Below are 27,327 nucleotides of genomic sequence, written 5' to 3' on the forward strand. Positions count from 1 at the left end.
GCGGGGGACCCGGAGCCGTGGGGAGCGGGGTGGGGTCGGGCGGGGGCTGGGCGGGGGGCTCGGAGCCGTGGGGAGCAGGGTGGGGTCGGGCGGGGGACCCGGAGCCGTGGGGAGCGGGGTGGGGTCGGGCGGGGGCTGGGCGGGGGACCCGGAGCCGTGGGGAGTGGGGTGGGGTCGGGCGGGGGACCCGGAGCCGTGGGGAGCAGGGTGGGGTCGGGCGGGGGCTGGGCGGGGGGCTCGAAGCCGTGGGGAGCGGGGCGGGGGCTGGGCGGGGGACCCGGAGCCGTGGCGAGCGGGGCGGGGGCTGGGCGGGGGACCCGGAGCCGTGGCGAGCGGGGCGGGGTTGAGTGGGGGGCTCGAAGCCGTGGGGAGTGGGGCGGGGGCTGGGCGGGAGACCCGGAGCCGTGGGGAGCGGGGCGGGGGCGGCCGGGGGGCTCGGAGCCGTGGGGAGCGGGGAAGAAGCTGGGCGGGGGACCCGGAGCCGTGGGGAGCGGGGCGAGGGCTGGGCGGGGGACCCGGAGCCGTGGGGAGCGGGGCGGGGGCTGGGCGGGGGACCCGGAGCCGTGGGGAGCGGGGCGGGGTCGGGCGGGGTCCCAGAACCACCGACACGTGTAGGTAACGTCACACCAGAGCGCACGGTGCTGTACAATGCGTTTTATTCTACAATGCGGGCCGGGGGCCGACGCCGATATCCAGAGAGCGGGGGAGGGCCAGGGGGCGGGTCCGTTCGTCGCCGGGGGCGGGGCCTGGGGGGCCGGGAGTTACTCCTCGTTCAGCCCCTTCTGCGGAGAGAGAGAGAGAGAGAACGCGGGCGTCAGTCGTGGGGGGGCCGGAAAAGGGGAGGGGAGGGGAGAGGAAGGGGGATCGGGGGGGAGGGGCTGGCCCCCCGGTGCTCACCTTGGCGCCGATGTCGCGGCTCTTGGCCCGCAGCTTGTTGACCTGGGACTCGGCGATGTCGGCTCGCTCCTCCGCCTCGTCCAGCTCGTGCTGCACCTTCCGGAACTTGGCCAGGTTGGTGTTGGCTTGTTCCTCCTGCCGGGGGAGAGACACCGGGGCGTTGCCCTGCGGAACTGCCTGCTGCTGGGGCTGCCGTGCAGGCCACCCCCAGCCCGGCGCCTGCAGCTACCTGCCTACTGCCCCGAGGTAGTGGGGAGCCACCCCATGGGGGACAGAGAACAACATGGGATACTGAGCCGGTGGAACTACCCGCCACTGGATTTCCATCAGAAGGCCAGGCCCTGCACTGATTCACCCATCCAAGCTTTCCATCGACTCTCCGTGTGCCCGCCCACACTTCGGTCCCCCAGCCTGTCCACCCGGGCAGGGGGGCCAGGTGGGGAGCGGGGCCCCAGAGCGCCTGGCGGGGAGGATCTGGAACTTCTGGGCACTCACCGCCTCCTCTGCCTGCCGCTTGTAGGCTTTGACCTTCAGCTGCAGCTTGTCTACCAGGTCCTGGAGCCGGATCAGGTTCTTCCTGTCTTCCTCAGTCTGGAGAGACAAGGGGGGAGAAATTCTGGATCCAGGCCAGGGGCTCTGAGTTGTTCGAGAACCCCCGGGAGGTCTCCATTCGTAACCCATCCTCCCTGCATGACTTTGCGTCTCCAGCTACCTCCTCTAGCGTGTGGGTGCTAATGAAAGCCCCACGATGATCCTACACCGTCCAAAACACCAGAGCTACCGGGGTACCCTTGTTCCACCATCAGAAAGGCCGCGGGAGGGGGAGGGTTGATAGAGCCACCATGTTCTAGACTGAAAAACCAACCCATTCCCCTGTAGGGTGCGGTTCTGGAGAGGAATTGGTAAGACCTTGGCTCTAGAAAGCCACAATGTCCAGGAATGCTGGATTTGCTCTTCTTCTTATTCTGGATCATGTGAATTTCATTCAGGGTTCTAGACTATGGGGAGGGTGAATAGTGTTCTTGAGTTTGCTGATGGAACAGAGAGCTCGGCATACCACGCTCTAGAACACCGGATAATTATTCTAGAGCAAACCCGGGATACTGATAACGTGTAATATGCAGAAGATCCAGCTAGACGGTCCTTGACTCTAGGAGTCCCATGTTCTAGCATAACCTACAGAATGTTCTAGATCAGGTTATGTTCTGTGCCACAGGCCCCATGCGGACAGGAACATGCTGACCGAGGTCTACCATGGTCATCAAGATACTCCCGACCACATGGCGTACCAGGGTCTTGAGTGTGATGCCCAAGTCCTAGGGTAGGGTGGCCAGAAGTCACGTCTTTTTCGTGATTTCCAGGAGCCAGGCATCAGCGGTTCAGAACAGGAGGGAGGATGTTCTGGGCACTGTCTTGGAATCTAGATCATACCTATCTTGTGACTTGTGTTATAGAGACAACCTGGGTTCTAGAGTGCAGGACATGGAGGGAGGGAGGTTCTCAGAGACGCAACTCCTGTTCTAGAGCGTACAACCTTGTGGATGGCAAGGTTTGCAGTCCACCTTGCTCTGACCCAACCCCCTGACCCCGGGCACCTGGTAGGTGAGCTCCTTGATGCGCCGCTCCGACTTGCGCAGCCCCTTGATGCTCTCCACGTTGCGCTTCTGCTCCGACTCCAGCTCGTTCTCCAGCTCCCGCACCCGGGCCTCCAGCTTCTGCAGCTGCTTCTTCCCGCCCTTGAGGGCCAGCTGCTCCGCCTCGTCCAGCCGCAGCTGCAGGTCCTTGATGGTCTGCTCCATGTTCTTCTTCATCCGCTCCAGGTGGGCGCTGGTGTCCTGCTCCTTCTTCAGCTCCTCCGCCATCATGGCCGCCTGCCGGCCGGAAGGAGGGGTCATTCCCGGCCCCGGAGCCAGCCCCTCCCTGCCCTGGCGCCCCCCGGAGGGGAAAGGCCCCTGCCCCACTGCCCAGTGCTCACGTCGGTGATGGCTTTCTTGGCCTTCTCCTCGGCGTTCCTGCACTCCTGTATCGCCTCCTCCACCTCTGTCTGCAGCTGGGCCAGGTCTGCCTCCATCTTCTTCTTCTGGTTGATCAGGCTGGTGTTCTAGATCAGTGTGGGGAGGAGAAGCTTTAGACATGGTCCTTTGACAACTCAGGATCGGGGCCAGAGGAACCAAGCCCTGCCACGTCTGTTCTAGATTCACCTATCTAGAGAAACAACCCTTCCTAAAGTGTTCTAGCTCCTTGATCTTGAATTAATGGGACCGGGGGAGGTTGTCAGTACCGCGGTTCTAGAGTGCCTTAGTGAGGCCGTCCAAGCATCTGACAAAGGCTCTTGCCTCACACACGCATCAGTGACTGCTTTCTAGAATTACACAAACTGGGCATGTTCTAGACAAGTAGCCTGCACCAAATGGGTCCCTCTTCAAGACATTCATCCTACCCAATAACTCAACACTTCTGTTATTCTTCTGGACTGAAAAAGCTCTAGACCAATGTCTCTATGCAGTGACCATATTACACACACAACGTAAAACTATCACCTCCGGTTTTTGTCTTGTTCTAGACTCTTAACCAGACTGGCTTGGAACCATCTTGTAGAGGATTATTCAGAATCTATAAAGTGATGTCCATATTCCAGAGTATTATCCAGAACAAAGAAAATTATGCAGATTAACTGGCTAACAGAATGCATTGGACTCTGAATGACTGAGACCACACAGGCCACAGTGGCTATTCTAGACTATTATCCGGAATAAATCATTTGGCGGATACATTCTAAAATGGCAGCATTGACACTCTAGACCACAACAGTGGAGCACAGGTTCTAGATTACAGGCCAGCCCCACCACGGAGGCATCCGAGTTCTAGGTCATGGCTGTCACCTCTCCAGAGCCAACAGGGCAGCACTGATGTTCTAGGTTCCCCTTGTAAATGAACAGGGAAGCCCACATGGGTCAGTGACTGGGGCCAGGTTCTCCGAGGTCTCTCACCTGCGTGTGGAGCAGCTGGACTCTCTCGCTGGCCTCTATCAGCTCCTGCTCGGCCAGTTTCCGGGCGCGCTCCGTCTGCTCCACCACGGCCCGCAGCTCCTCCAGCTCGGCCGTCAGTAGGTTGTTGCGCCGCTCCACGATGGCGATGTTCTCCTTCAGGTCCTCGTTGGCCCGCACCACGTCGTCCAGCTGGATCTGGGTGTCCTGGGGCGCAGGGAGAACGTGGCCATGAGAAGGGAGATGGGGAAGGGCCGGGACCGCTCCTCCTCCCGGGCCCAGCGCCCCCTGCAGATACCTTGAGCAGCCCCTGGAGCAGCTTGACTTGCTTCTGGGCCTCGGCAGCCATGCGGTTGGCGTGGCTCAGCTGGATCTCCATCTCGTTGAGGTCGCCCTCCATCTTCTTCTTCACCCGCAGCGCCTCGTTGCGGCTGCGGGTCTCGGCGTCCAGCGAGGTCTGCAGCGAATCCACCACCCGCAGGTGGTTGCGCTTCACCTGCTCCATCTCCTCGTCCTTCTCCGCCAGCTTCCGCTCGAAATCCGCCTTGAGCTGGTTGAACTCCAGCTGGGCCCGCAGGATCTTCCCTTCCTCGTGCTCCAGAGAGGCCTGGGGCGGCGGGGAACCAGAGAGAGCGAGGAACAAGGAAAGGAGGCAGGGAGGGAGGGAGGGAAAAAAGTTGGAAAGAGGAAGAGTTACAAAGAACGAGACCAGACCGAGCCCCCCCCCATTCAGTTCCTCCCAGCCGTGCCCCTCACCTCGGCCTCCTCCAGCGCCGCCTGCAGCTCCATCTTCTCGGCCTCCAGCTGCTTCCGCACCTTCTCCAGCTCATGGATGGTTTTGCCGCTGGTCCCCAGCTGCTCCGTGAGGTCGGAGATCTCCTCTGCGGGGGGAGAGGGGTGTGGGTCAGGGGGCCAGCGTCCTACCCGGGGGGCAGCCGGGGGGCGGAGGGGCGGGGGGGCTCTCACCCTGCAGGTTCTTGTTCTCCCGCTTGAAGGTCTCCAGGTGCTCCAGCGACTCCTCGTAGGCGTTCTTCAGCTTGAAGAGCTCGGTGCTGAGCGACCGGGCCTCCTTCTGCGAGGACTCCAGCTCCGTCTGCGACTCCTCGAACTTCTGCTTCCACTCGGACAGGACCTGGGGGGCGGCCGGAGGGTCACCCCAGAGGAGCCCTCTGCCCCGTCTCCCTGCTTCCTCCTGCTCTGACTCCTTTCTTCTGTTGCCCCGTCTCTCCCTTTCACTAAGGCCAGGCCCTCAGCCCCCAATCTGAGAGTTGAGCTAGAACGTGTCAAGAGATGCCTGTTCCTGATCTAGACATGCCAGGGGCTGGGGGAAGCACCACAGGTCCCAGAAACCCCTGTTTCCGTTAAACATTCCCACCCTCATTCCGGTCTGAATGTTTCAGATTTCAGAGGAGTCCGCCAGAGAACCGTGCGCCGAGGTGGCTTCTTGTAGACCCTGGCCAACGTCACCCCCGAAGCCCTGAGACTTTCCGGACGCTCTGGTTCCCCCATCTCCAGAAGGAGGGCGAGATGGGAGGAGGGTGGGGAGGGTGACTTTTTGGGGGGAACAAGCACCGCTCACCGCTCAGCAACCCAAACCAGAACGTGTTCTGCCCATTAACGCCCCATGCGCGGCTACCGGCAACGATGTTTTGCCTTCCTAGTCGCAATTTCTTTCGTTCGTTGGCTTTGTCGCTCTTCCATTTTCACTCTTGTCCGTTTGTTTGCTTCCTCTCCAGCCCCCTTTGGATCCGTCTCATTCCTTCCTTTGTTGCCTTGTTCTTCACTTTTTCTGTGGCTCTCTCCTGATCGTTCTTTTCTCCGTTGGCTCTAGTTCATTCTTTTTTTGGCTCCTTCTTGCTAGTTCATTTTTGCTCCCTCCCACCCTCCCTCCGTCCCTCCCTTCCCTTGTTCCTTCCTTCCTCCCTCCCTCCCTGCTTTACTCTGTCCTCCTGTGGCCCTGCTCGGTTCTTTCTTTGCTCTGCTCCACCCATCCACTCCCTCCCCCTCTGTCCCCTCCCCCACTGCCCCACCTTGTCGAAGTTTCTCTGCTTCTTGTCGAGGGCGGCGGCGGCAGCGTTCGACCGCTCCACGTCCACCATCAGGTCCTCGATCTCGTTCTGCAGCCGGTGCTTCGTCTTCTCCAGCGAGGAGCACTTGGCGTTCACGGCCTCCACCGCCTCCTCCGCCTCCTGCAGCCGCTGCGCCAGCTTCTTCCTGCCACCGGGGGGCGACAGACAACACCCGGTCAGCAAAGAGCAACCTGGCCCCCTTCCCTGCTCTCTCGGCCATGGCACGGCAGGAGGTTGCTAGCAGAAAAATGCTGGTGATGCTGGTCTCATGAATGGGATCCTCGTGCTCTAGACCATTCTAGACAGGTTCCCAGCAGAAAATTAGCAAGACACCCAGGATTCATATGTTCTAGACTGCTCTAGACGAGTGCAGACCATCTCCCAGCTGTCCATGGCCAAGAGATTGGGTTGGTGTCGGTGAACCTTGTGTTCTAGACTGCTCTAGACCAGTGCAGACCATCTCCCAGCTATCCATGGTCAAGAGATTGGGTTGGTGTCGGTGAACCTTGTGTTCTAGACTGCTCTAGACCATTGTAGACCATCTCCCAGCTATCCATGGCCAAGAGATGGGGCTGGTGTCTGGGAAGCTTATGTTCTCGACTACTCTAGACAAAAGGAATTTCAGGTCCATGGTGGGAAATAGAGAGAGACACAGAACCTGCTTGTCAGGGAAAGAAGGAAGGAAACAGGAGAGGTGGCAGGAACATGGAACCAAGCATGAGAGAGGAAGGAAGGAAGGAAGGAAGGAAGGACTCGATGGGAGCAATACAACGGTTCTAGATCACTCCAGACAAGTCCCCAGCAGAAAATGTCCAAACGCTTGGCCCAACCCAACGGATCCTGCTGTTCTAGATGGTTCTGGCCCCCTCTAGACCAGCTCCGAGGATGGGGGTGAGGCAGGGAGGGAGACGGTGGGAGGAGAAGCGACACTCACTTGGCCTCCTCCAGCTCCTCCGTCCTCTGGATGGCGTCCGTCTCGTACTTGGTCCTCCACTGCGCCACCTCGGAGTTGGCCTTGGAGAGCGAGCGCTGCAGCTCAGCCTTGGCCTCCGTCTCCTCCTCGTACTGCTCCCGCAGCAGGTCGCAGTCGTGCCGGGCCGACTGCAGCGCGTGGGCCAGGGCGTTCTTCGCCTGGGGGGGGGAAGGAGAGCTCTGCTGGTGCCCCTCACGCCCACCCCCGAGCCCTGCCCCCCAGCCCTGCCAGTACCCCTCACACCCGACTCCCAGCCCTGCCCCCAACCCTGCCGGTGCCCCTCGCTCCTGACCCACCATCCCTGCCAGCCCCTGCCTGCCCCATCCGTGCCTTGGCTTCCTCCTCCAGTTGCCTCTTGAGGTCTTCCAGCTGCTGGGTGTACGTGAGCTTGCCGCGCGTCAGCTGGTTGATCAGCGCGTCCTTCTCGTCCAGCTGCCGGGCGAACTCACCTGGGCACGGGGCGGAAGGGAGCGAGTGGGGAACCGTCCACAACGGAGACCCCCAAGTGCACAGGGGCCACGAGGGGGACTCCCGGAGGACGGGGGTGGTAGATCTCACATACAGGGTGCAGGGACTTGGGGGGAGCTCTTGGGGGGTCCCCCAGAGAGGGGCAGAGGGCGGGGAGAAGGGTTACGGGGGGCAGGGGCAGATGTGCGGGGTGTAGGAGGAAGGGAGGTGGTACGGATGGTCACGAGGTGGTTGTTAGGGGCACAGCACAGGGGTCTAAGGGGCAGGTGGGATGTCCCTAGGGCATAAGGGGCAGGGAAGGAGGTTCCAAGGGGGCAGGGGTGAGGGTCCCCCTCACCATTCTCAGCCTGGAGCTTGGCGCGCTGGGTGGTGAGGTCGTTCACCATGCGCTGGGCCTCCTCGGACTTGGACCTGTGTTCGTTCATCTGGTCCTCCACCGTCCGGCACATCTTCTCCAGGTTGGCCTGGGGTTGGGGGCGGGGAGGGAAGAGAGAAGAGATGAACGGGCGGTGAAGGAGCAGCAAGAAAAGAAACCCTGTAAACACCAGGAGGCCAGCAGAACAAGAAGCTCCGCCCCCTCACACACTGGCCCCACCCACTAGTTAAAGCCCCACCCCCCCAGCTCTGGCTCTGCCCACCAGTTAAAGCCCTGCCCCCCAAGGTCTGGCTCCACCCACTAATTAAAGCCCCGTCCCTTCAGCACTGGCTCCACCCACCAGTTAAGGCCCCATCGGGTTGGCCGTGAACCCTGGGGCTAAAGATGGAGTAAGTAGCCCCACCCACACTGAGGCTGCTCACACAGTTGTGGCCCCACCCCTCCTTCCATAGCTCCTCCCATTACTCCAGGCCCCTCCCTCCGGGCACCTTGGCTTTGAGCAGCTGCTCCATGTTGGAGCTGACGTCGTCCAGCTCCAGTTTGAGCTCGCTCTTCTCCTTCTCCAGCTTCTGCTTGACCCGCTGCAGGTTGTCGTTCTGCTCGCCCAGCTCGGCCACCGAGTCGGCGTGCTTCTTGCGCAGGGTGGCGGCCGTGGCCTCGTGCTGCAGCGTGGCCTCCTCCAGGTCCCGCCGCATCTTCTGGAACTCCGCCTCCCGCTTCTTGTTCAGCTCGATCTGCACCGAGGTGGCGCCGCCCGCCTCCTCCAGCCGCTCGCTGATCTCCTCCAGCTCCCGCGCCAGGTCCGAGCGCAGCTTCTCCACCTTGGCCCGGGCCGTGCGCTCCGCCTCCAGCTCCTCCTCCAGCTCCTCGATGCGGGCCTGCAGCCGGAGAGAGCCCCGCGGGCTTAGAGAGACCTAGAACATCTCCCGTGCAAGAGCTGGCTGGAACACGGGGGCAGGGCTGGATCTAGAACATCACACCGGCTAGGCATGATGGAAACTTTCTAGGTCACGAACCAGCTCTAGCGCACCCAGCATCACACCCGGCATGTAGCTAGTCTAGAGCGTGGGAAAGAATGCCTTGGGTTCCAGAAGTAAAGGACCCTTTTGGGGTCTAGAACAAGCAGCTGCCAAAAGGGTGGGATGCGGATGTTCTAGAGTCAAGAACAAGGGTTTTGGTGGGGCTCTGCAGCAAAGGGCCACGGCAGGATCTAGAACGGTCCGCTTAGAAATGCCTTGTGGACATTCTAGAGCAGGGAAGGAAGAACACGGGCCCCGTTCAAGCAGAGAATGGATTTCTTCATCCCGTTCTAGAACCTGCAGATGGTCCAGGTGGTTTTACACATAGTCTCAGTACTAGAACCAAAGAAGACAGGATGAGACCAGTCTGAAGGAGTCTCCCTTTTGGGGTGGGTTCTACAGCAGCGAGTAACAGAGATTTCTGGTGAGACAAAAGAAGGGACCCTCAATGCCTCCTTTTGGTTCTAGACTTTTGATAGCTCCTTCTTCGTGATTCTAGACCAGAGAGAAAGCGGGGGAGGGACTGTGAAGACAACCACAGGAAACACAGAGTAAAGTCTGGAGAGGAGAGGAGCACAGAGATCAGCCTGCTACCAGTCCTGCCGGGTGGGAATCTTTTCTGTACCCCAGCCCCGGTGGCGTACGAGCCACCCTGCCTCACCTGAAGCTCTTTGAGCTTTTTCTGGAGCTGGGCAGCGATCAATTGCTCGTCCTCAATCCGGGAATTCAGGGCATTGAGCTCAAAGTCTTTCCTGAGGGAGACAGAAAACAAGTTCTGTCCCTGCTCCGGGAGGAGAGCAGGGTCTAGCGGTTAGAGCAGGAGGTGCTGCGGAGGCAGGACTCCTTGAGTGGAGACATCACGAGGCCCCTACTTTTTCAACTTCTCGTCCATCTGTTGCTTGTCATTCTCCAGGTCCATGATGCTCTCCTGAGCCAGTTTCAAATCCCCTTCCAACTTCCTCTTGGCCCGTTCCAGGTCCATGCGGATTTTCTTCTCTTGTTCCAGGGAGCCTTCCAGCTGAGAGAGAGAATGAAGCGAGGGTCCACTCAAGAGGATGTACTCCGTGTGGAAAACTCCACCGCAAGGAGATCCTCATGGCCCCATCCCAAGGCTGCTGGTACGTACATCGTCCACCTGTTGCTCCAGCTTGACCTTGGCTTTGCTCAAGGTGTTGACCTTGTCCTCCTCGGCCTGTAGGTCATCCAGTGCTTGCTGGTGGGCTTCCTGCAGGGCCTTCTTCTCCTTGGTCAGTTTGGCGATTATTTCATCCAGCCCCGCCATCTCCTCCGTCAGGTTCTTCACCTGTGGGAAGGTACATCACATGGCTTTAGGTATCGGGTGGGCTAATGGGTGAACCTCAATGCCGGAAATTGGTGGCTTCATGGAGGGGCATAGGATTGAGATTACTCTACTCAAAACAGCAACCTTGAATCAACTCGACCAACCCAACTCAACCCATCACCCCTCAGGCCACTCAAACAACCCAACCGTCCTTGACAACACTCAACCCAACCCTTCTTGAATCCACTCAATCAAGCCAACCAATCACCCCTCAAAGCCCCTAAACCAACCCAAACATCCTTGATGACACTCAATCCAACCCTTCTTGAATCCACTCAATCAAGCCAAACAATCACCCGTCAGGACCCTCAACCAACCCATCCATCCTTGACGACACTCAACCCAACCCAACCCAACCCAACTCAACTCAATCAATCTTGAGGACATGCAACCCAGCCCAATCCAACAGTGAGGCCACTCAACACAGCCCATCCCACTCCAATGACAATGGCCAACCGAACCAGCCCACTTGCCTCAATCCAACTAGCTTTCGTACAATTCAAGTGCAGTAGCCTTGAAACCATTCATTTGAAGTCAGATTCCCGTCTCTTCCCTCACCTTGTTCTCCGTTGCATGTTTCTCCTTCTCCACCTTGGCCAAGGTCAACTCCAGGTCATCAATGTCCTTCTTGAGCTCCGAGCACTCGTCCTCCAGCTTCCTCTTCTTGGCCGTCAGCTCAGCGTTCATCTCCTCCTCATCCTCCAGCCGCTCTGTCTGCTCCTTCACCTTGGCCTCCAGCTGGATCTTGTTCTTGATCAGCTGGTCACAGCGCTCCTCGGAGTCCGCAAGATTGTCTTGCTCCTGGAAGAAGAGGGGATGAAGAGAATGAAGGGAAGAAAGGCAGGCGGGTGGTCTCCCAGGGGCATCACAGTGGATTCAGAGGCGGGGATCTCCATCATTCATGGCCCAGCTAGCCTTGAGGTCGTTCATCCACCCAACCTAGCACCTCAGTGAGGGATCCAGGGAGCCCCACCACTCACGGCCTGCACTTGCAGCTGAAGGTCGTTCTTCTCCTGCAGCAGGGAGACCATCTTCTCCTCCAGCTCCTTCCGCCGGGCCTCCGACTTTTCCAGCGCCTCCTTCAGGCGCCCGAACTCCTCCTTCATGGCCAGCATCTCCTTCTCCGTCTCCGCGCTCTTCAGCAGCGGCTTGATCTTGAAGTAGAGCTTCATCCAGGGCCAGTTCTTCACCCCCATGAAGGCCCGGATGTTGTACTGGATCACCAGCAAGGAGTCCCTGGCAGGGAGGGAGGCGGCGTGAGCAGGAGCGGTGAGCTTCCCCACAGCAGTGCCCCCTGCGGAGCTTCCCCATGGCGCCAGCTCCCTACCTGCGTTCCAAGATCTTCTTGAACTCCATCCGGGAGAGGAGGCCCCGGGACTGGGCCTGGAGGCGGGTGATGATCCGGGCAAGCCGCTCGTCCCGCATCTCCTCCAGGAGCCCCAGCAGCCCGGCCTTGAAGAACACCTGGGACATCCGGTGAAATCCATCAGCACAGAGCCCCCCAGTACCAGGCTGGGAACCCCCATGGCCCCATGACCCCCCAGCACCAGGCTGGGACCCCCCATGGCCCCATGACCCCCCAGCACCAGGCTGGGACCCCCCATGACCCCGTGACCCCCCAGCAGCAGGCTGGGAACCCCCATGGCCCCGTGACCCCCCAGCACCAGGCTGGGAACCCCCATGGCCCCGTGACCCCCCAGAACCAGGCTGGGACCCCCCATTGCCCCGTGACCCCCCAGCAGCAGGCTGGGAACCCCCATGGCCCCGTGACCCCCCAGCACCAGGCTGGGAACCCCCATGGCCCCATGACCCCCCAGCACCAGGCTGGGACCCCCCATGGCCCCATGACCTCCCAGCACCAGGCTGGGATCCCCCATTGCCCCGTGACCCCCCAGCACCAGGCTGGGACCCCCCATTGCCCCGTGACCCCCCAGCAGCAGGCTGGGAACCCCCATGGCCCCGTGACCCCCCAGCACCAGGCTGGGACCCCCCATGACCCCGTGACCCCCCAGCACCAGGCTGGGACCCCCCATGACCCCGTGACCCCCCAGCAGCAGGCCCCCCAGCACCAGGCTGGGATCCCCCCCCCCCCCATGACCCCGTGACCCCCCAGCACCAGGCTGGGACCCCCCATGACCCCGTGACCCCCCATGACCCCGTGACCCCCCAGCACCAGGCTGGGACCCCCCATGACACCATGACCCCCCCAGCACCAGGCTGGGACCCCCCAGCACAGCCTTGCGGTCCCTGTTCCCTGGGGGTGTGGCTGGCTGGCTGGCACCCCGCCCCCGCAGGCTCCTCCCCCCCCACGCTGGCTCCACCCCCTCACCTTGGTGTGCCCAAATTTGTACTGGCTGACGTCGATGTCGAGGGAGCCCAGCAGCTTCTCCGCCCCCTTGCGGCTGTCGATGAACTGGCCCTCGGGGATGGCCGCGGGGTTCAGGATGCGGTACCTGGGGGGAGGGCGTCCTCAATCACCCTGGCCCATGAGGCTGCGAGCTTCCCCTGCAGCAGTGCCCCGGGGAGGGGGGTCAGACCCACCTCTGCTTGAAGTCCCCGTAGAGGATGCGGTTGGGGAAGCCCTTCCTGCAGATGCGGATGCCCTCCAGCACCCCGTTACAGCGCAGCTGGTGCATCACCAGCGGGTTGTCCATCACCCCTGGGCGGGGGGACAGGGGTCGTTAGTGAGGGAAAGGGGTGGAACCTGGAAGCCAGAGGCCCCGCCCCTTTACCTCTGGGCCACGCCCCTTCCTCTGGGGAGGAGCAGAGGAGGTAGACAGGTCCCTGGTCCCTTCCCACCAAGAACAGCTGGTCCCTTCCCACCAAGCCACTCCCCCTGGGTCCTTAGCCCCGCCCCCTTAGGGAGGACTGGAGCATGCACATCAGGCCACGCCCTGTCTTCCACTAACCACTCCTCTCAGCTCTTGGGAGAAATGAAGGAGAGCGGATAATGTATGCAAAAAAGGACCCCGCCCTTCCGCCCCTTAGCCCCGCCCCTCTCCCTTTACCCATGTCCCCTTGCCTCTGAGGAGGGATGGAGGGCAACAGAGACAGAGAAATTGGAACAAACTTACTCCCCACCCCCGTCATGTGGCCTCCATTTTTTAGCCACACCCATCTCCCCTAAGCCACGCCCTAGGCCCCTTAGCCACACCCATCTCCCCTCAGCCACGCCCCTCTCCCCATAGCCACACCCATACATTGTTAGCCATACCCATCTCCCTTCAACCACGCCCCTCTCCCCATAGCCACACCCATATATTGTTAGCCACACCCATCTCCCCTAAGCCATGCCCTAGACCCCTTAGCCACACCCATCTCCCCTCAGCCACGCCCCTCTCCCCATAGCCACACCCATATATTGTTAGCCACGCCCATCTCCCCTAAGCCACGCCCTAGACCCCTTAGCCACACCCATCTCCCTTCAACCACGCCCCTCTCCCCATAGCCACACCCATATATTGTTAGCCACGCCCATCTCCCCTAAGCCACACCCTAGGCCCCTTAGCCACACCCATCTCCCCTCAGCCATGACCCTGCCCCCTTAGCCATGCCCATCTCCCTTCAGCCACACCCCTCTCCCCATAGCCACACCCATATATTGTTAGTCACGCCCATCTCCCCTCAGCCACGCCCCTTCCCCTTAGCCACGCTCCTACCCTTTTAGGCCTATTCCTTGACCTGGACCCATGCCTCCTCTGTCTGAACAGCCCTGAGCAACCACGTCCCCTGACGTCCCCTCCTCTGGGGGGTTAGCAGCACTCAGGGGGGAGGGACAGGTGGGGGAAGGGGGATCACAAGGCCCTTCGGCTCACCCGGAGACTTGGTCTCGTTGGGGATGATGCAGCGAACGAAGTGGGGGTGGGTAGAGCGCAGGTTTGTCATCAGCTTGTTCAGGTTCTCCTGGGGTGGGAGAGAGAGAAAGAGAAAGGGAGGGATGGACGTGGGTGTGTGGAAGGGAGGGAGGGAGGAAGGAAGAGAGGGAGGGAGGGAGGGAGAGAGGGAGGAAGGAAGGAAGGAAGGATGGAAGAGAGGGAGGGAGGGAGGAGGGAGAGGGAAGGAAGGGAAGAGAGGGAGGAGGGAGGAGAGGGAGGGAGGGAGGGAGGGGAGAGAGGGAGGAAGGAAGGGAGGAGGGAGGGGGAGGGAGGAGGGAGGAAGGAAGGAAGGATGGAGAGAGGGAGGGAGGGAGGAAGGATGGAAGAGAGGGAGGGAGGGAGGGAGGAAGGAAGGGGGGAGAGGGGGAGGGAGGAAGAGGGGAGGAGAGGGAGGGAGGGAGGGAGGATGGAAGAGAGGGAGGGAGGGAGGGAGGAAGGAAGGAAGGATGGAGAGAGGGAGGGAGGGAGGGAGGGAGGAAGGAAGGATGGAAGAGAGGGAGGGAGGGAGGGAGGGAGAGAGGGAGGAAGGAGGGGAGGAGGGAGAGGGAGGAGGGAGGGGAGGAGAGGAAGGAAGGAAGGAAGGATGGAAGAGAGGGAGGGAGGGAGGGGAGGGAAGAGAGGGAGGGAGGGAGGAAGGGGAGGGAGAGGGAGGGAGGGAGGGAGGAAGGAAGGAAGGAAGGAGGGAGGGAGGGAGGAAGGAAGGAGGGAGGGAGGGAGGGGAGGAAGGAGGGAAGGAGAGGGAGGAAGGGAGGGAGGAAGGAAGGATGGAGAGAGGGAGGGAGGGAGGGAGGCAGAGGGAGGAGGGAGGGAGGATGGAGGAGGGAGGGAGGGAGGGGGGAGGGGAGAGAGAGGGAGGCAGGAGGGAGGGAGGGAGGGAGGAAGGAAGGATGGAGAGAGGGAGGGAGGGAGGAGGAAGGGAGGGAGGGAAATCGTGCGACGGTCACGGCCAGGACACGAGGCCGCCCAGCGGGCGGAAGGCGCTACCGAGACAGAAGGAGAGCGCCAGCCGGGGGATGCAAAGAAGAAAGAACAAGTAACGGAGGAAGAGACGAAAGCCACCGGCGCCCCCAGCTCCCCTCCGGGCCCCCTTACCCTGTGCAGAGCCGACACCGTCTGGAAAGAGGAGCCCTTCTTCTTCGCTCCTTTCCCCTTCCCGGATTCATGGGCTGTGAGGGAGAGAAAGGGAGTGGGGTGCAGTGGTTAGATCGGGGGAGGGGCTGGGTTCTCTCCCTGGTCTAGGGGTTAGAGCAGGGGGCTAGGTGCGGGCTGGGGGGAAGGGTCTTACGTGTGTCGGCCCCGGTGTAGTTGGCGAAGAGGAGGGCGAGGAGCTTGAGGGCCGATTTCTGGTAGAGCCCCACCACCGTCTCGTTGAGCGGGTCCTTGTTCTTCTGCAGCCAGCCGTTGATGTTGTAGTCCACCGTGCCGGCGTAGTGGATGAGAGCGAAGTGCGCCTCCTGCTTCCCCTTGACGTTCCGCGGCTTCCCGAAGTTGGCCGACTTGCCCAGGTGGTTGTCATACAGCTTGGCCTTGAAGGTTATGTCCGACGCCTTGGGGAACATGCACTCCTCCTCCAGGATGGACATGATGCCCATGGGCTGTAGGACACAGACAACTGGGAGTCACCCCAGCCAGCAAACAGCAAAGCTCCGAAACAGGGATTAAGGTTGCCTCTTTACCCTTAACTCTGCCCCTCAGGAGAGAAAGACTTCAATTCTGTTCCTGAGTCAGCCCCCAGCCTGGCCCCAGTGCTATTGCTGGAACCAGGGCTGTGTTGGCCGGACCCTGTCTTGCGTACTCCAAAACAAAAAGGCCATTCTTGGGGCTATGCATCTGAATACTGTCCTGGAGAATTGGTTTCTCTAACGGCCATGTTCCGGCAGGTCCTGATATGCCCCGCGCTTGGACCTGGACACTCACTGCCACGTACGCGGCGTGGCTGTGGAAAAGGCCACCCCCATGCCCCAGCTTGTCATGGGAGGCGTTTCTAGCAGAGATAGGGAGAGGAGGTTTTAGCGCCACTGGACATGGCCTCATTTGGGATCCGGCATGGAATTCCGGTCACCTGTTCCAGAAAGGGGGCTTCCCCCTGGGACAGGTGGGGCACGAAGGGCAGCTGGAAAAATCAGGGGACCGGAAACCCAGTTGTGTGGGAGGAGCTGGGCCCACTGAGCCTCAAACATGGGCTGAGCAGGGATCTGAGGGCTCTCTGATCCTGTCAGGAGACACCAGAGAGGCAGAAGAACTGACGGAGCCCCAGGAGGACGTCAGCACAAGATGGACCCAATGGTGGCTCCCACGCCAACGGCCACAACGGAGGGAGGTACCTTCTCGATGAGGTCGATGCAGGCCTGCAGGTCCATGCCGAAGTCGATGAACTCCCACTCGATCCCCTCCTTCTTGTACTCCTCCTGCTCCAGCACGAACATGTGGTGGTTGAAGAACTGCTGCAGCTTCTCGTTGGTGAAGTTGATGCAGAGCTGCTCGAAGCTGTTGAACTGGGGAGGAGGTGGGGAAGGGAAGAGACAAGAGGCACATGAGAACAAAAGGGCCCCCTCTGCTTTGGCGAGACCATAGAGGCATTGAGGGAAGACAGAGCAGAGTGTAGCCATGCCTACAGGCTGGTGTTTGTCTATGGAGCCACCTAATGGAGGAAGGGAGGAAGTGCACCACAGCCAGCACCCTCTGCTGTCTGCTGGGAAAGGCTGGGAGGCCCTCTGCTGGGAGTAGCCAGGAGCTACCTTTCCCTACCAATGCTCCCACCCTGCTCCCTACAGCGCCCCCTACTGGGGGATGACTTACATCGAAGATCTCAAAGCCAGCAATGTCCAGCACCCCGATGAAATACTGACGCGGCTGCTTCGTCTCCAGCGTGTTGTTGATCCTGGTTACCATCCAGTTGAACATCTTCTCATACACGGACTTGGCCAGGGCTCCTACAGAGTAAGACACCTAGGGGATGATAGACGACCGGGTTACCTACAACTCTGTATCCTTCCCACTCCCAATTTGGGCTGGATTCATGACCTCATTTCCAATGGCCCAACTTCATGAAGGAAGGAAGGAAGGAAGGAAGGAAGGAAGGAAGGAAGGAAGGAAGGAAGGAAGGGAAGGAAGGAAGGAAGGAAGGAAGGAAGGAAATAAAAGAAAGAAGGACCCACCAAGAGTGAAAGGAAAAGGAGGACGCAGGAAGAGGGGAGGAACAGAGGAGTGAAAAGCGAGAAGGAAACGGGTTCTTACCTGCTGGACATTTTGCCCCTTGGTGACATACTCGTTCCCCACCTTGACCCGTGGGTGACACAGCCCCTTCAGCAGGTCGGCCGAGTTCAGACCCATCAGATAAGCAGATTTATCCGCCTCTAGAAAAGCAAAGGAGACAATGTTTGTCTTCCATTCCCCCCAGTCCTGGGCATGACCCACTCCTGCTCGGCATGGACCCGTCTCCACTGGTGCCCACCTTCAGTGCCGTCGGGTTCGGCCTGCTCCTCGCGCTGCTTCAGCTTGAACTTCATGTTCCCAAAGTGCATGATGGCGCCCGTCAGCTTGTAGAGGGAGTTCTTCTCCTCCTGCGTGAAGCCCAAGATATCAAAGGCGCTCTGTGCCGGGAAAGGAAGAAAACGTCAGTGCTGCCAACTGAAGAAGATGCAACAATGGCTTCCCTGCGGCTAGTTCCTCAAGAGTCTTCTTGTCTCCTGTTGCCCTTGGAGTCACCACAGTTCCCAAGATACACTCACATCGGTGGCTATCAACTCGTCTGCGTCATCAATAGATGCCACTGTAGTCTCTCCTTGGGAGATGAAGGCATAGTCGTAGGGGTTGTTGGTCACCAGCATCATGTCTGCAAAGGGAAGCCGATGGGTTACTGATGGATAAAAAGCCTTTTCTCTATGATGCTTCTAGAAGGGAATCTACTCACCACAACTCAATGAAAGAGGGAGGAGTCTATCCACCACAACTCAACTCAATGAAAGAGGGAGGAGTCGATCCACCACAACTCAACTCAACGAAAGAGGGAGGAGTCTATCCACAGCAACTCAACTCAACGAAAGAGGGAGGAGTCTATCCACCACAACTCAACTCAATGAAAGAGGGAGGAGTCGATCCACCACAACTCAACTCAACGAAAGAGGGAGGAGTCTATCCACCACAACTCAACTCAATGAAAGAGGGAGGAGTCTATCCACAGCAACTCAACTCAATGAAAGAGGGAGGAGTCTATCCACCACAACTCAACTCAATGAAAGAGGGAGGAGTCTATCCACCACAACTCAACTCAATGAAAGAGGGAGGAGTCTATCCACTGCAACTCAACTCAATGAAAGAGGGAGGAGTCTATCCACAGCAACTCAACTCAATGAAAGAGGGAGGAGTCTATCCACAGCAACTCAACTCAATGAAAGAGGGAGGAGTCTATCCACCACAACTCAACTCAATGAAAGAGGGAGGAGTCTATCCACTGCAACTCAACTCAATGAAAGAGGGAGGAGTCTATCCACCGCAACTCAACTCAACTCAATGAAAGAGGGAGGAGTCTATCCACAGCAACTCAACTCAATGAAAGAGGGAGGAGTCTATCCACAGCAACTCAACTCAATGAAAGAGGGAGGAGTCTATCCACTGCAACTCAACTCAATGAAAGAGGGAGGAGTCTATCCACAGCAACTCAACTCAATGAAAGAGGGAGGAGTCTATCCACCACGACTCAACTCAATGAAAGAGGGAGGAGTCTATCCACAGCAACTCAACTCAATGAAAGAGGGAGGAAGCCACTTCACCAAAACCCAGTCAGTAAGGAAAGGTCTTCAAAAGCTGAACCCTCTCAACCCAACATGGGTCTAACTCACCTCGGGTATGTCTACAATACAAAGTTAATTCGAACTAACAGCCGTTAGTTTGAATTAACTTTAATAGGGGCTACACATGCAAACCGCTTGTTCGAATTTAAATCAAACTAGTGGAGCGCTTAATTCGAACTAGGTAAACCTCATTCTACGAGGACTAAGCCTAGTTCGAATTAAGTAGCTTGAATTAAGGGCTGTGTAGCCACTTAATTCGAACTAGTGGGAGGCTAGCCCTCCCCAGCTTGCCCTGGTGGCCACTCTGGCCACCACCAGGGAAACTCTTCTGCCCCCCTCCCGGCCCCGGAGCCCTTAAAGGGGCACGGTCTGGCTACGGTGCTTGTGCCAGTTGCAAGCCTGCCAGCAGCCAGCCAGCAGACCCTGCACCTGGCATGGCACAGAGCCACCCACCCGCTGCCACCCAGCCCTCCGCCTCTTCCCGGGACCAGGCTGGTGGCTCCCAGGAGCCTGCCCGGGGCTGCAAGAGGCGGGCGCCCACCTGGTCTAGTGCGGAGATCGTGGACCTCATTCAGGTTTGGGGGGAGGCCTCCAACGTCCACAATCTCCGCACTAGGCACAGGAAAGTGGCCTTCTAGGGCAGGAGAGCTGCCAGCCTGGCTACCAAAGGCCACATGCGAACCCAGGAGCATGTCTGCATGAAAATCAAGATGGTCCAGTGAGACCCCCAACCCTGAGCCCTGAGCTTAGAACATAAGAACGGCCGTACTGGGTCAGACCAAAGGTCCATCTAGCCCAGTAGCCTGTCTGCTGACAGCGGCCAGCACCAGGTACCCCAGAGGGAATGGACCAAAGACAATGACCAAGCCATTTGTCTCCTGCCATCCCTCTCCAGCCTTCCACAAACAGAGGCCAGGGACACCATTTTATCCCCTGGCTAATAGCACTCCATGGACCCAACCTCCATTAATTTATCTATCTTCTCTTTAAACTCTGTTCTAGTTCTACCCTTCACAGTCTCCTGTGGCAAGGAGTTCCACAGGATGACTATGCGCTGTGTGAAGAAGAACTTTTGCTTATTAGTTTTTAACCTCCTGCCCATTCATTTCATTTGGTGTCCTCTAGTCCTTCTATTATGGGAACTAATGAAGAACTTTTCTTTATTCACCCTCTCCACACCACTCGTGCTTTTATAGACCTCTCTCATATCCCCCCTCGGTCTCCTCGTTTCTAAGCTGAAAAGTCCCAGTCTCTTTAGCCTCTCTTCATATGGGACCCGTTCCAAACCCCTAATCATTGTACTTGCCCTTTTCTGAACCCTTTCCAAGGCCAAAATATCTTTTTTGAGGTGAGGAGACCACATCTGTACACAGTCCTGAAGATATGGCATATCATAGTTTTACACTTCCCCGCCTCCTTCTTCCCCTGGCTTCCCCTTCCAGCTCCCTCCTCCCAGGTTTCCCCCTCCCCCTCTCCCACCCTCTCTCTTCCCCTCTCCCACCTCCTTTTCCCAGTCTCCCCAGAGGTTAATCCCCCCCCCAGTTTTGTTAAAGAAAGAGTTTCTATTTTTGAACACGTGTCCTTTATTTTTTACATTTTTTACAGGAAGGGGGGTTAGGGAGGGGTAAGTGGAAGGAGGTGAGGGAGGAATGGGGCACGAGCCCCCGATGGGGAGGACTGGGGTGGTTCTGCGGGCTCCTCGGGGTGGAAGCTCTCCTGCAGGGCCCTGTGGATCCTGACAGCCCCCCGATTCACCCCCCCGGATGGCAGCCTGCGGCAAGTGCAGCTGGGCTGATGGCCGAGTGCTGTGATGTGCCGAGTGTGGGCACTCAGGGCACTCCAAGCCAGGACTGCTTTGCTGTCCCTCATCGAGGTAGAGAAGCAAGCGGGGAACCCCTGAGAACTGTCTGTCCGGGGTGCGGGTCGGGTCCCTTTAAGCACAGCCCTCGGCTAGCCTGAGACAGCAGCTCCACGCTCTAAGTCCTAACCTGATGCCCTGCCGGCACTGCTTCCGGCCATCCTTAACCTCGGTTCAGGGTCCACTCTGTGTGGACATGCTAGTTCGAATGAGCAAAACGCTAATTCAAATTAGTTTTTAGGTCTAAATGCACTAATTCGAATTAGCTTAGTTCGAATTAACTAATTCGAATTAAGTTAGTTCGAATTAGTGCTATCGTGTGGACATACCCCCAGAATCATCAGGACTTGAGGATGCTGAATTCAGCTCTGTTGGGCTTGAGGGGTCTTAGCTAGACTTGAAGCCATGAAACTCAAGGAGAGTAGATGCCTCTTCTAAGTATATTAAGAGGTGAGCGCTCTTGGCTCATTTCGAATCAACGTGACATAAGGTGACTCCTCTTTCCTTGCAAGACTCAAGGAAACTCAGTTTAAGGATTGCAGAGTTCATCATCTCGCTAAGACTGGAAGGGACTCAACGCACAGATCCTGGAGGCCATGCCACTTGATTCAGACCCAAGGGAACTCCCGTTTACTTGTCACCATAACGAGATTTATGGACAACCTGCTCAACTCCTGAAGACGTGAAGCCACTCAACTAGACCAACTCATGTAGACATGAGGCCACTCAACTACCCCAACTCATGTAGACATGAGGCCACTCAGCTAGACCAACTCATGTAGACATGAGGCCACTCAACTAGACCAACTCATGTAGACATGAGGCCACTCAACTAGCCCAAGTCATGTAGACATGAAGCCACTCAACTAGCCCAACTCATGTAGACATGAGGCCAGTCCGTACAGCGGGAGCTGAGGTCACTCAACCCAACTCAGCTGGAGACCTCTCAACTCAACACAGAACGATGACACCACCTAAGCGCAATCTGCCTTAGAGGCTGCGGATTCTCACCCAGCAGTTCTGGCTTCTTGTTGGACAGGATCTGGTAGTAGATGTGGTAGCTCCTCTCAGATTTGAGCTGGCAGATGACCCGGGATTTCTCCAGGAGATCTGAGGGAGAGAGAAACAGAGTGGGTGAGAAAGGGAAGGTCTGAGGAGAGGCAGAGAATGAACAAACATGTGACGCATGGGACGGAAGCAGAGAACAGGGACATTCGTTGCACTCACAGGTCTCTATATCAGCTGACGCCAACTTCCCCGTCGCCCCAAAATGGATCCGGATGAATTTACCCTAGTGAGAGAGAGAGGGATGGAGGAAGGATTCCCAGAGTTAGGGGCTAATGTGACAGGGATAGCCCCACTGACTCCAAACACGACCTCTTCCCCGCCCTGCCCCCCATAACCACCCACCCCATACCAAATCCTCCAGACTTCAAACCCCTCAGACAGCCCCCGGGTCTCCCACCTGACACACAGCCCCACAGACTTCTTCCCTTGAGAGTCCCCCATCACCAGACACTGTCCTTGAGACCCCCAAACTCCCTACATAGCCCCATAGACACCTCCACCCCACACACAGACCTCTCCCCCGCAGACACAGAACAGCACAACCTCTTACCCACAGCCCCACCCCATAACCTCTTCCCCAGACCCGCACACCCGAAACACAGTCCCAGGGCTCCCTTCTCCAGAGCTGCCTCCCTAGACACAGCCCCAGGCTCCACCTGCACTCCAGCTGCAGGGTACTCACGAATCGGGAGGAGTTGTCGTTCCTCACGGTCTTTGCATTGCCAAAGGCCTCCAGGGCAGGGTTGGCCTGGATGATTTGATCCTCCAAGGTCCCCTGAAGGGGGAATGACATGCAAATGAAGGGAAGAAGAAATAAGGAGGAAGCAGAAAGGAGGAGTGAGACAGAGAACGGGTGACAGGAAGCATGAGAGTTAGATGGATGGACATACGTGAGGATGGACAAACAGAGTAGAGACAGATAGATGAGCACAGAGAAGGATGGATGGATGGATGGGCAGGGTATGGACGGATGGGTTGGTAGGTGGGTGGATGGATGGATGGATGGGTGGGTGGATGGATGGTTGCAGTAAGGGGTATGCATGGGGATAGATGGATGGATGGATGGACAGACGGATGGATGGGTGGGTGGATGGATGGTTGCATTAAGGGGTATGTATGGGGATAGATGGATGGATGGATGGTTGCATTAAGGGGTATGCATGGGGATAGATGGATGGATGGACAGATGGATGGGTGGGTGGATGGATGGATGGACAGATGGATGGACAGATGGACAAAGATAGGTACAAGAATGGGGATGGGTGGGTGGGTGGATGGACGGACGGATGGACAGAGATAGGTACAAGAATGGGGACGGGTGGGTGGGTGGATGGACGGACGGATGGACAGAGATAGGTACAAGAATGGGGATGGGTGGGTGGGTGGATGGACGGATGGATGGACAGAGATAGGTACAAGAATGGGGATGGATGGACCGGTACAAGGACTGATGGGGAGACGGACGGACGGACAGATGGACGGACTGGTCCTGGGATGGACGGACAGACAGGGGGATGGCTAGATGGACACTGGCAGAGACGGACGGTTCAGCTTGCCGTGCGGAGGCCTCACCTTGCTTTTGTCCACCTGTTCCTTCTTGCTGCGGTCGCCGATGGCCGCGATGACGGCGAAGTACTGGATGACCCGCTTGGTGTTCACCGTCTTCCCCGCCCCGGATTCTCCGCTGGGGGGACAGGAGGGGAGAGTGAAACGTGCCGCCCTCTGCCTGCCATCCGCCCAGCCCCAGAGCTGAACAAGCAGGAGGACTCATTTTCAGAGAGGGGGCGGGGCTTCAGAATCCAGAGAGGGGTGTGGCTTCCAAGTTCTGAGAGGGGGCGTGGCCTGTGCATTCAGAGAGGGGGGTGGGGAGGTTACACTTTAGTAGGTGGGGCCAAGACGTGACGAGAATGACGATTTCAGGTGGGGTGGCTAAGACTTGAAGGGTGGGGCTGCAATTCAAGGGGGGCAGGATCAACCTTCAGGGGGGTTGTGAATGGCTTTGGGGTGCAGTGAGTTCGTGAGGGCCGTGGTGGGGGCAGGGCAAGACAGGAAGTGGTGGGTGGTGACACTCACGTGATGAGGATGGATTGGTTCTCCCGATCTGGAAAAGGGAAAGGAAGGAGAAAGCACATGGGGTGGACAGAAGTCACATGACTCCATCCTGCCCAGCCAGGGTCCCCCCACCCAGACCAGAGTGGACGTCCTTTACCCATCAGCATATCGAAGGATAGGTGCACAGGTAAGGGTGTATGCTTAGGAGTATAATCAAGGATAGACGTTATGGTTGTAGTTAGGGGTATAGTTAAGGTTAAGGTTAAGGCCAGGAGTATAGTTAAGGGCACAGTTAAGGTTATGGTTAGGGATTATAGTTAAGGTTATGGTTGGGATAAAGTTATGGTTATGCTAGCAATATAGTAGGGGCTAGCGTTATATTTATGGCTAGTGCTAAGGTTATGGTTATGGCTGGGGGTATAGTTAGGGGTATCGTTAAGGTTAGGGATAAGGGTATAGTTAAGGACATGATTATGGCTAGGGGCAGAGTTAAGGTTAGGGTTAGGTTCCCACCTGTCAGCATGTTCTGGTAGGCATTGTCGGAGATGGAGAAGATGTGGGGCGGGGCTTCGCTTCTCTTCTTGCCCCGGTAGGCGCCCACCACCTCGGCGTTATAGACAGGCAACCACTTGTAGGGATTGACGGTCACACAGAAGAGCCCCGAGTAGGTCTGGAGAGGGACGGGCCGGAAGGAGGGACGATGAGAGCGCGAGGGAGGGAGGGGCCGGAGCCGTGGAGGGAGAAGGGATCGGAAACCGAGCCTGGAATGACTGAGCAGGGAGGGAGGGCGGAGGGGGCCCCCCTCTGCTCTTCCCTCCTCGATCGAAAACGGAAAACGCCGCCCCCTCCCCCGCGCAGACCGGGAATGACACTTCCACCCTGCCAAGCAGGGCGACGCCAGGCTCCCCCGTCTAGAATGGGCTCAAGCGCCCCTCCCTGACCTAGAGCCAGGGACACACCCCGGTCTGGAGCTGGAGACAAGCCCCCCACAATGCAAGAGTACACCCCTCCTCCCCGAGCGAGAGCAGGGACACTGCCCCGTCCTAGAGGCCCCCCAAGCTCCTGTGTGCATAGGGGGCAGAGTCCAGCAGGGCCCTCCCCACTCACGTAGATCATCCAGGCGGCGTAGCGCTCCTTGAGGTTGTAGAGCACGGCCGGCTCGTGCAGGAACGTCAGCATGGCCATGTCCTCGATCTTGTCGAACTTGGGCGGGTTCTGCTGCATCATCTGATCCTCCTTCACCGTCACCGTCTGCAGGGCCCCCCCAAACACAGACACTCAGAGCTGCGGGCAAGTCCGGGCGGGCAGCCGCTGGAGGCACAGGGTGCAGCCTCCAGGGGGCGCCGCCGAGGCCAGAGGGACCGGGAGCTGCCTCCAGGGGGCGCCGCAGGGGCTGGAGGGACCGGGAACCACCTCCAGGGGGCGCTGCGGGGCCGGAGGGACCAGGAGCTGCCTCCAGGGGGCGCCGCGGGGCCGGAGGGACCAGGAGCCGCCTCCAGGGGGCGCCGCCGAGGCCGGAGGGACCGGGAGCCGCCTCCAGGGGGCGCCGCGGGGCCAGAGGGACCGGGAGCCGCCTCCAGGGGAGCAGCAGGGCTGGGCCAGGCGCCAATGGGGGACCGTGGTGGATGGGGGATTAGCGGGGGGGTCATACGCTCGAGCACCCCCTGCCCCCGCACCTGGCCACCCCCCCCTCACCTGGCCGGCCCCCCTCACCTGGCCGGCCTCGGTCTCGGCCGTGATCTTGCCCCCCTCGCGGGAGATGATCTTGGCCTTGACGAATTCCTCCTTGGGGTCGGGCACGAAGACGTCCTTCTTCAGGTCGAAGGGGCGCGTCTGCGCCTCGATGCGCTGCTTCTCCGACTGCCGCAGGAAGGGGGCGGCGTCCCCGAACTCGGACATCTCCATGTGCGACATGGCGGGCGCTGCCGGCGGGGTGGGGGGTGAGCGGCCCTGGCTCCTCCGGGGGGCTGGCCGAGGGGTCCCCAGAGAGCCGGGCCCCGGGCTCCGCCCAGAGCCAGCCGCATTTGACCCCCCTATAACCTACCACCCCACAGCCAGCCGCATACGACCCCCCGTATAACCCCCCACCCCAGAGCCAGCCGCATTCGACCCCCCTATAACCCACCACCCCAGAGCCAGCCGCATACGACCCCCCGTATAACCCCCACCCCAGAGCCAGCCGCATTCGACCCCCCTATAACCCCCCACCCCAGAGCCAGCCGCATTCGACCCCCCGTAGAACCCCCCACCCCAGAGCCAGCCGCATTCGACCCCCCTATAACCCTCCACCCCAGAGCCAGCCGCATTCGACCCCCCGTAGAACCCCCCACCCCAGAGCCAGCCGCATTCGACCCCCCGTAGAACCCCCACCCCAGAGCCAGCCGCATTCGACCCCCCTATAACCCTCCACCGCAGAGCCAGCCGCATTCAACCCCCCTCCCCATATAACCCCCCACCCCAGAGCCAGCCGCATTCTACCACCCGTATAACCCCCACCCCAGAGCCAGCCGCATTCGACCCCCCCATAGAACCCCCCACCCCAGAGCCAGCCGCATTCGACCCCCCTATAACCCCCCACCCCAGAGCCAGCCGCATTCGACCCCCCGTAGAACCCCCCACCGCAGAGCCAGCCACATTCGACCCCCCTATAACCCCCCACCCCAGAGCCAGCCGCATTCAACCCCCCTATAACCGCCCACCGCAGAGCCAGCCGCATTCAACCCCCCTATAACCCCCCACCCCAGAGCCAGCCCCCCCCCCTCCCCCACCCCAGAGCCAGCCGCATTCGACCCCCGTAGACCCCCCCCCACCCCACCCCCACCCCAGAGCCAGCCGCATTCGACCCCCCTATAACCCCCCACCCCCATATAACCCCCCCCCACCCCCCACCCCAGAGCCAGCCGCATTCTACCACCCGTATAACCCCCCACCCCAGAGCCAGCCGCATTCTACCACCCGTATAACCCCCCCCCCACCCCAGAGCCAGCCGCATTCGACCCCCCCATAGAACCCCCTACCCCAGAGCCAGTCGCATTCGACCCCCCCCATAGAACCCCCCACCCCAGAGCCAGCCGCATTCGACCCCCCTATAACCCCCCACCCCAGAGCCAGCCGCATTCGACCCCCCGTAGAACCCCCCACCGCAGAGCCAGCCGCATTCGACCCCCCTATAACCGCCCACCGCAGAGCCAGCTGCATTCAACCCCCCTCCCCGTATAACCCCCCACCCAGAGCCAGCCGCATTCAACCCCCTCCCTGTATAACCCCCCACCCCAGAGCCAGCCGCATTCGACCCCCCTATAACCCCCCACCCCAGAGCCAGCCGCATTGCTCGGTACCTTTTCTTTGCCTCTAAGGAGCCTGCGGGGGAAGAGCGAGGTGGGTGGGGCTGGAGTCCTGTGGGGCAGAGCGAGAAGAGTCAGAGGGGAGCCGGGGTCCCAGCGATCCTCCAGAGGGGCTCCGAGCCCCACTGCCCACCCCACACGGGGGATCCCCAAGCATCAGCAGGGGGCGTGGGGCGGAGACTCCCCCCCGCTCTGCCAGCAAACGC

At 59.4% G+C, this 27,327-nt stretch overlaps 1 protein-coding gene across 1 annotated transcript; it reads right to left on the minus strand.

The window, feature by feature from the left end:
- Positions 1–639: 639 nt before the first annotated feature.
- Positions 640–27,278, minus strand: LOC149520962 (myosin-7). Its single transcript, XM_089774491.1, has 39 exons — positions 27,116–27,278; positions 25,491–25,699; positions 24,885–25,028; positions 24,291–24,447; positions 23,799–23,826; positions 23,298–23,409; positions 22,408–22,500; positions 21,885–21,948; positions 21,669–21,767; positions 17,738–17,841; positions 17,461–17,599; positions 17,244–17,362; positions 16,806–16,955; positions 16,331–16,501; positions 15,292–15,601; positions 15,099–15,172; positions 13,947–14,034; positions 12,673–12,790; positions 12,461–12,584; positions 11,459–11,595; positions 11,112–11,367; positions 10,690–10,932; positions 9,916–10,092; positions 9,662–9,807; positions 9,451–9,541; positions 8,259–8,648; positions 7,732–7,858; positions 7,257–7,375; positions 6,888–7,084; positions 5,915–6,098; positions 4,851–5,016; positions 4,641–4,765; positions 4,183–4,491; positions 3,888–4,091; positions 2,873–2,998; positions 2,493–2,768; positions 1,393–1,488; positions 898–1,032; positions 640–782 (listed from the first exon to the last, which is right to left on the minus strand). The coding sequence occupies exons 2-39, from the start codon at positions 25,689–25,691 to the stop codon at positions 762–764; spliced, it is 5,820 nt and encodes a 1,939-aa protein (XP_089630617.1). The 5' UTR covers positions 25,692–25,699; positions 27,116–27,278; the 3' UTR covers positions 640–761.
- Positions 27,279–27,327: the final 49 nt, after the last annotated feature.

This window comes from Pelodiscus sinensis, chromosome 30 (genome assembly GCF_052426305.1).
Source record: "Pelodiscus sinensis isolate ZL-2025 chromosome 30, ASM5242630v1, whole genome shotgun sequence".
Lineage (NCBI taxonomy): Eukaryota > Metazoa > Chordata > Testudines > Trionychidae > Pelodiscus > Pelodiscus sinensis.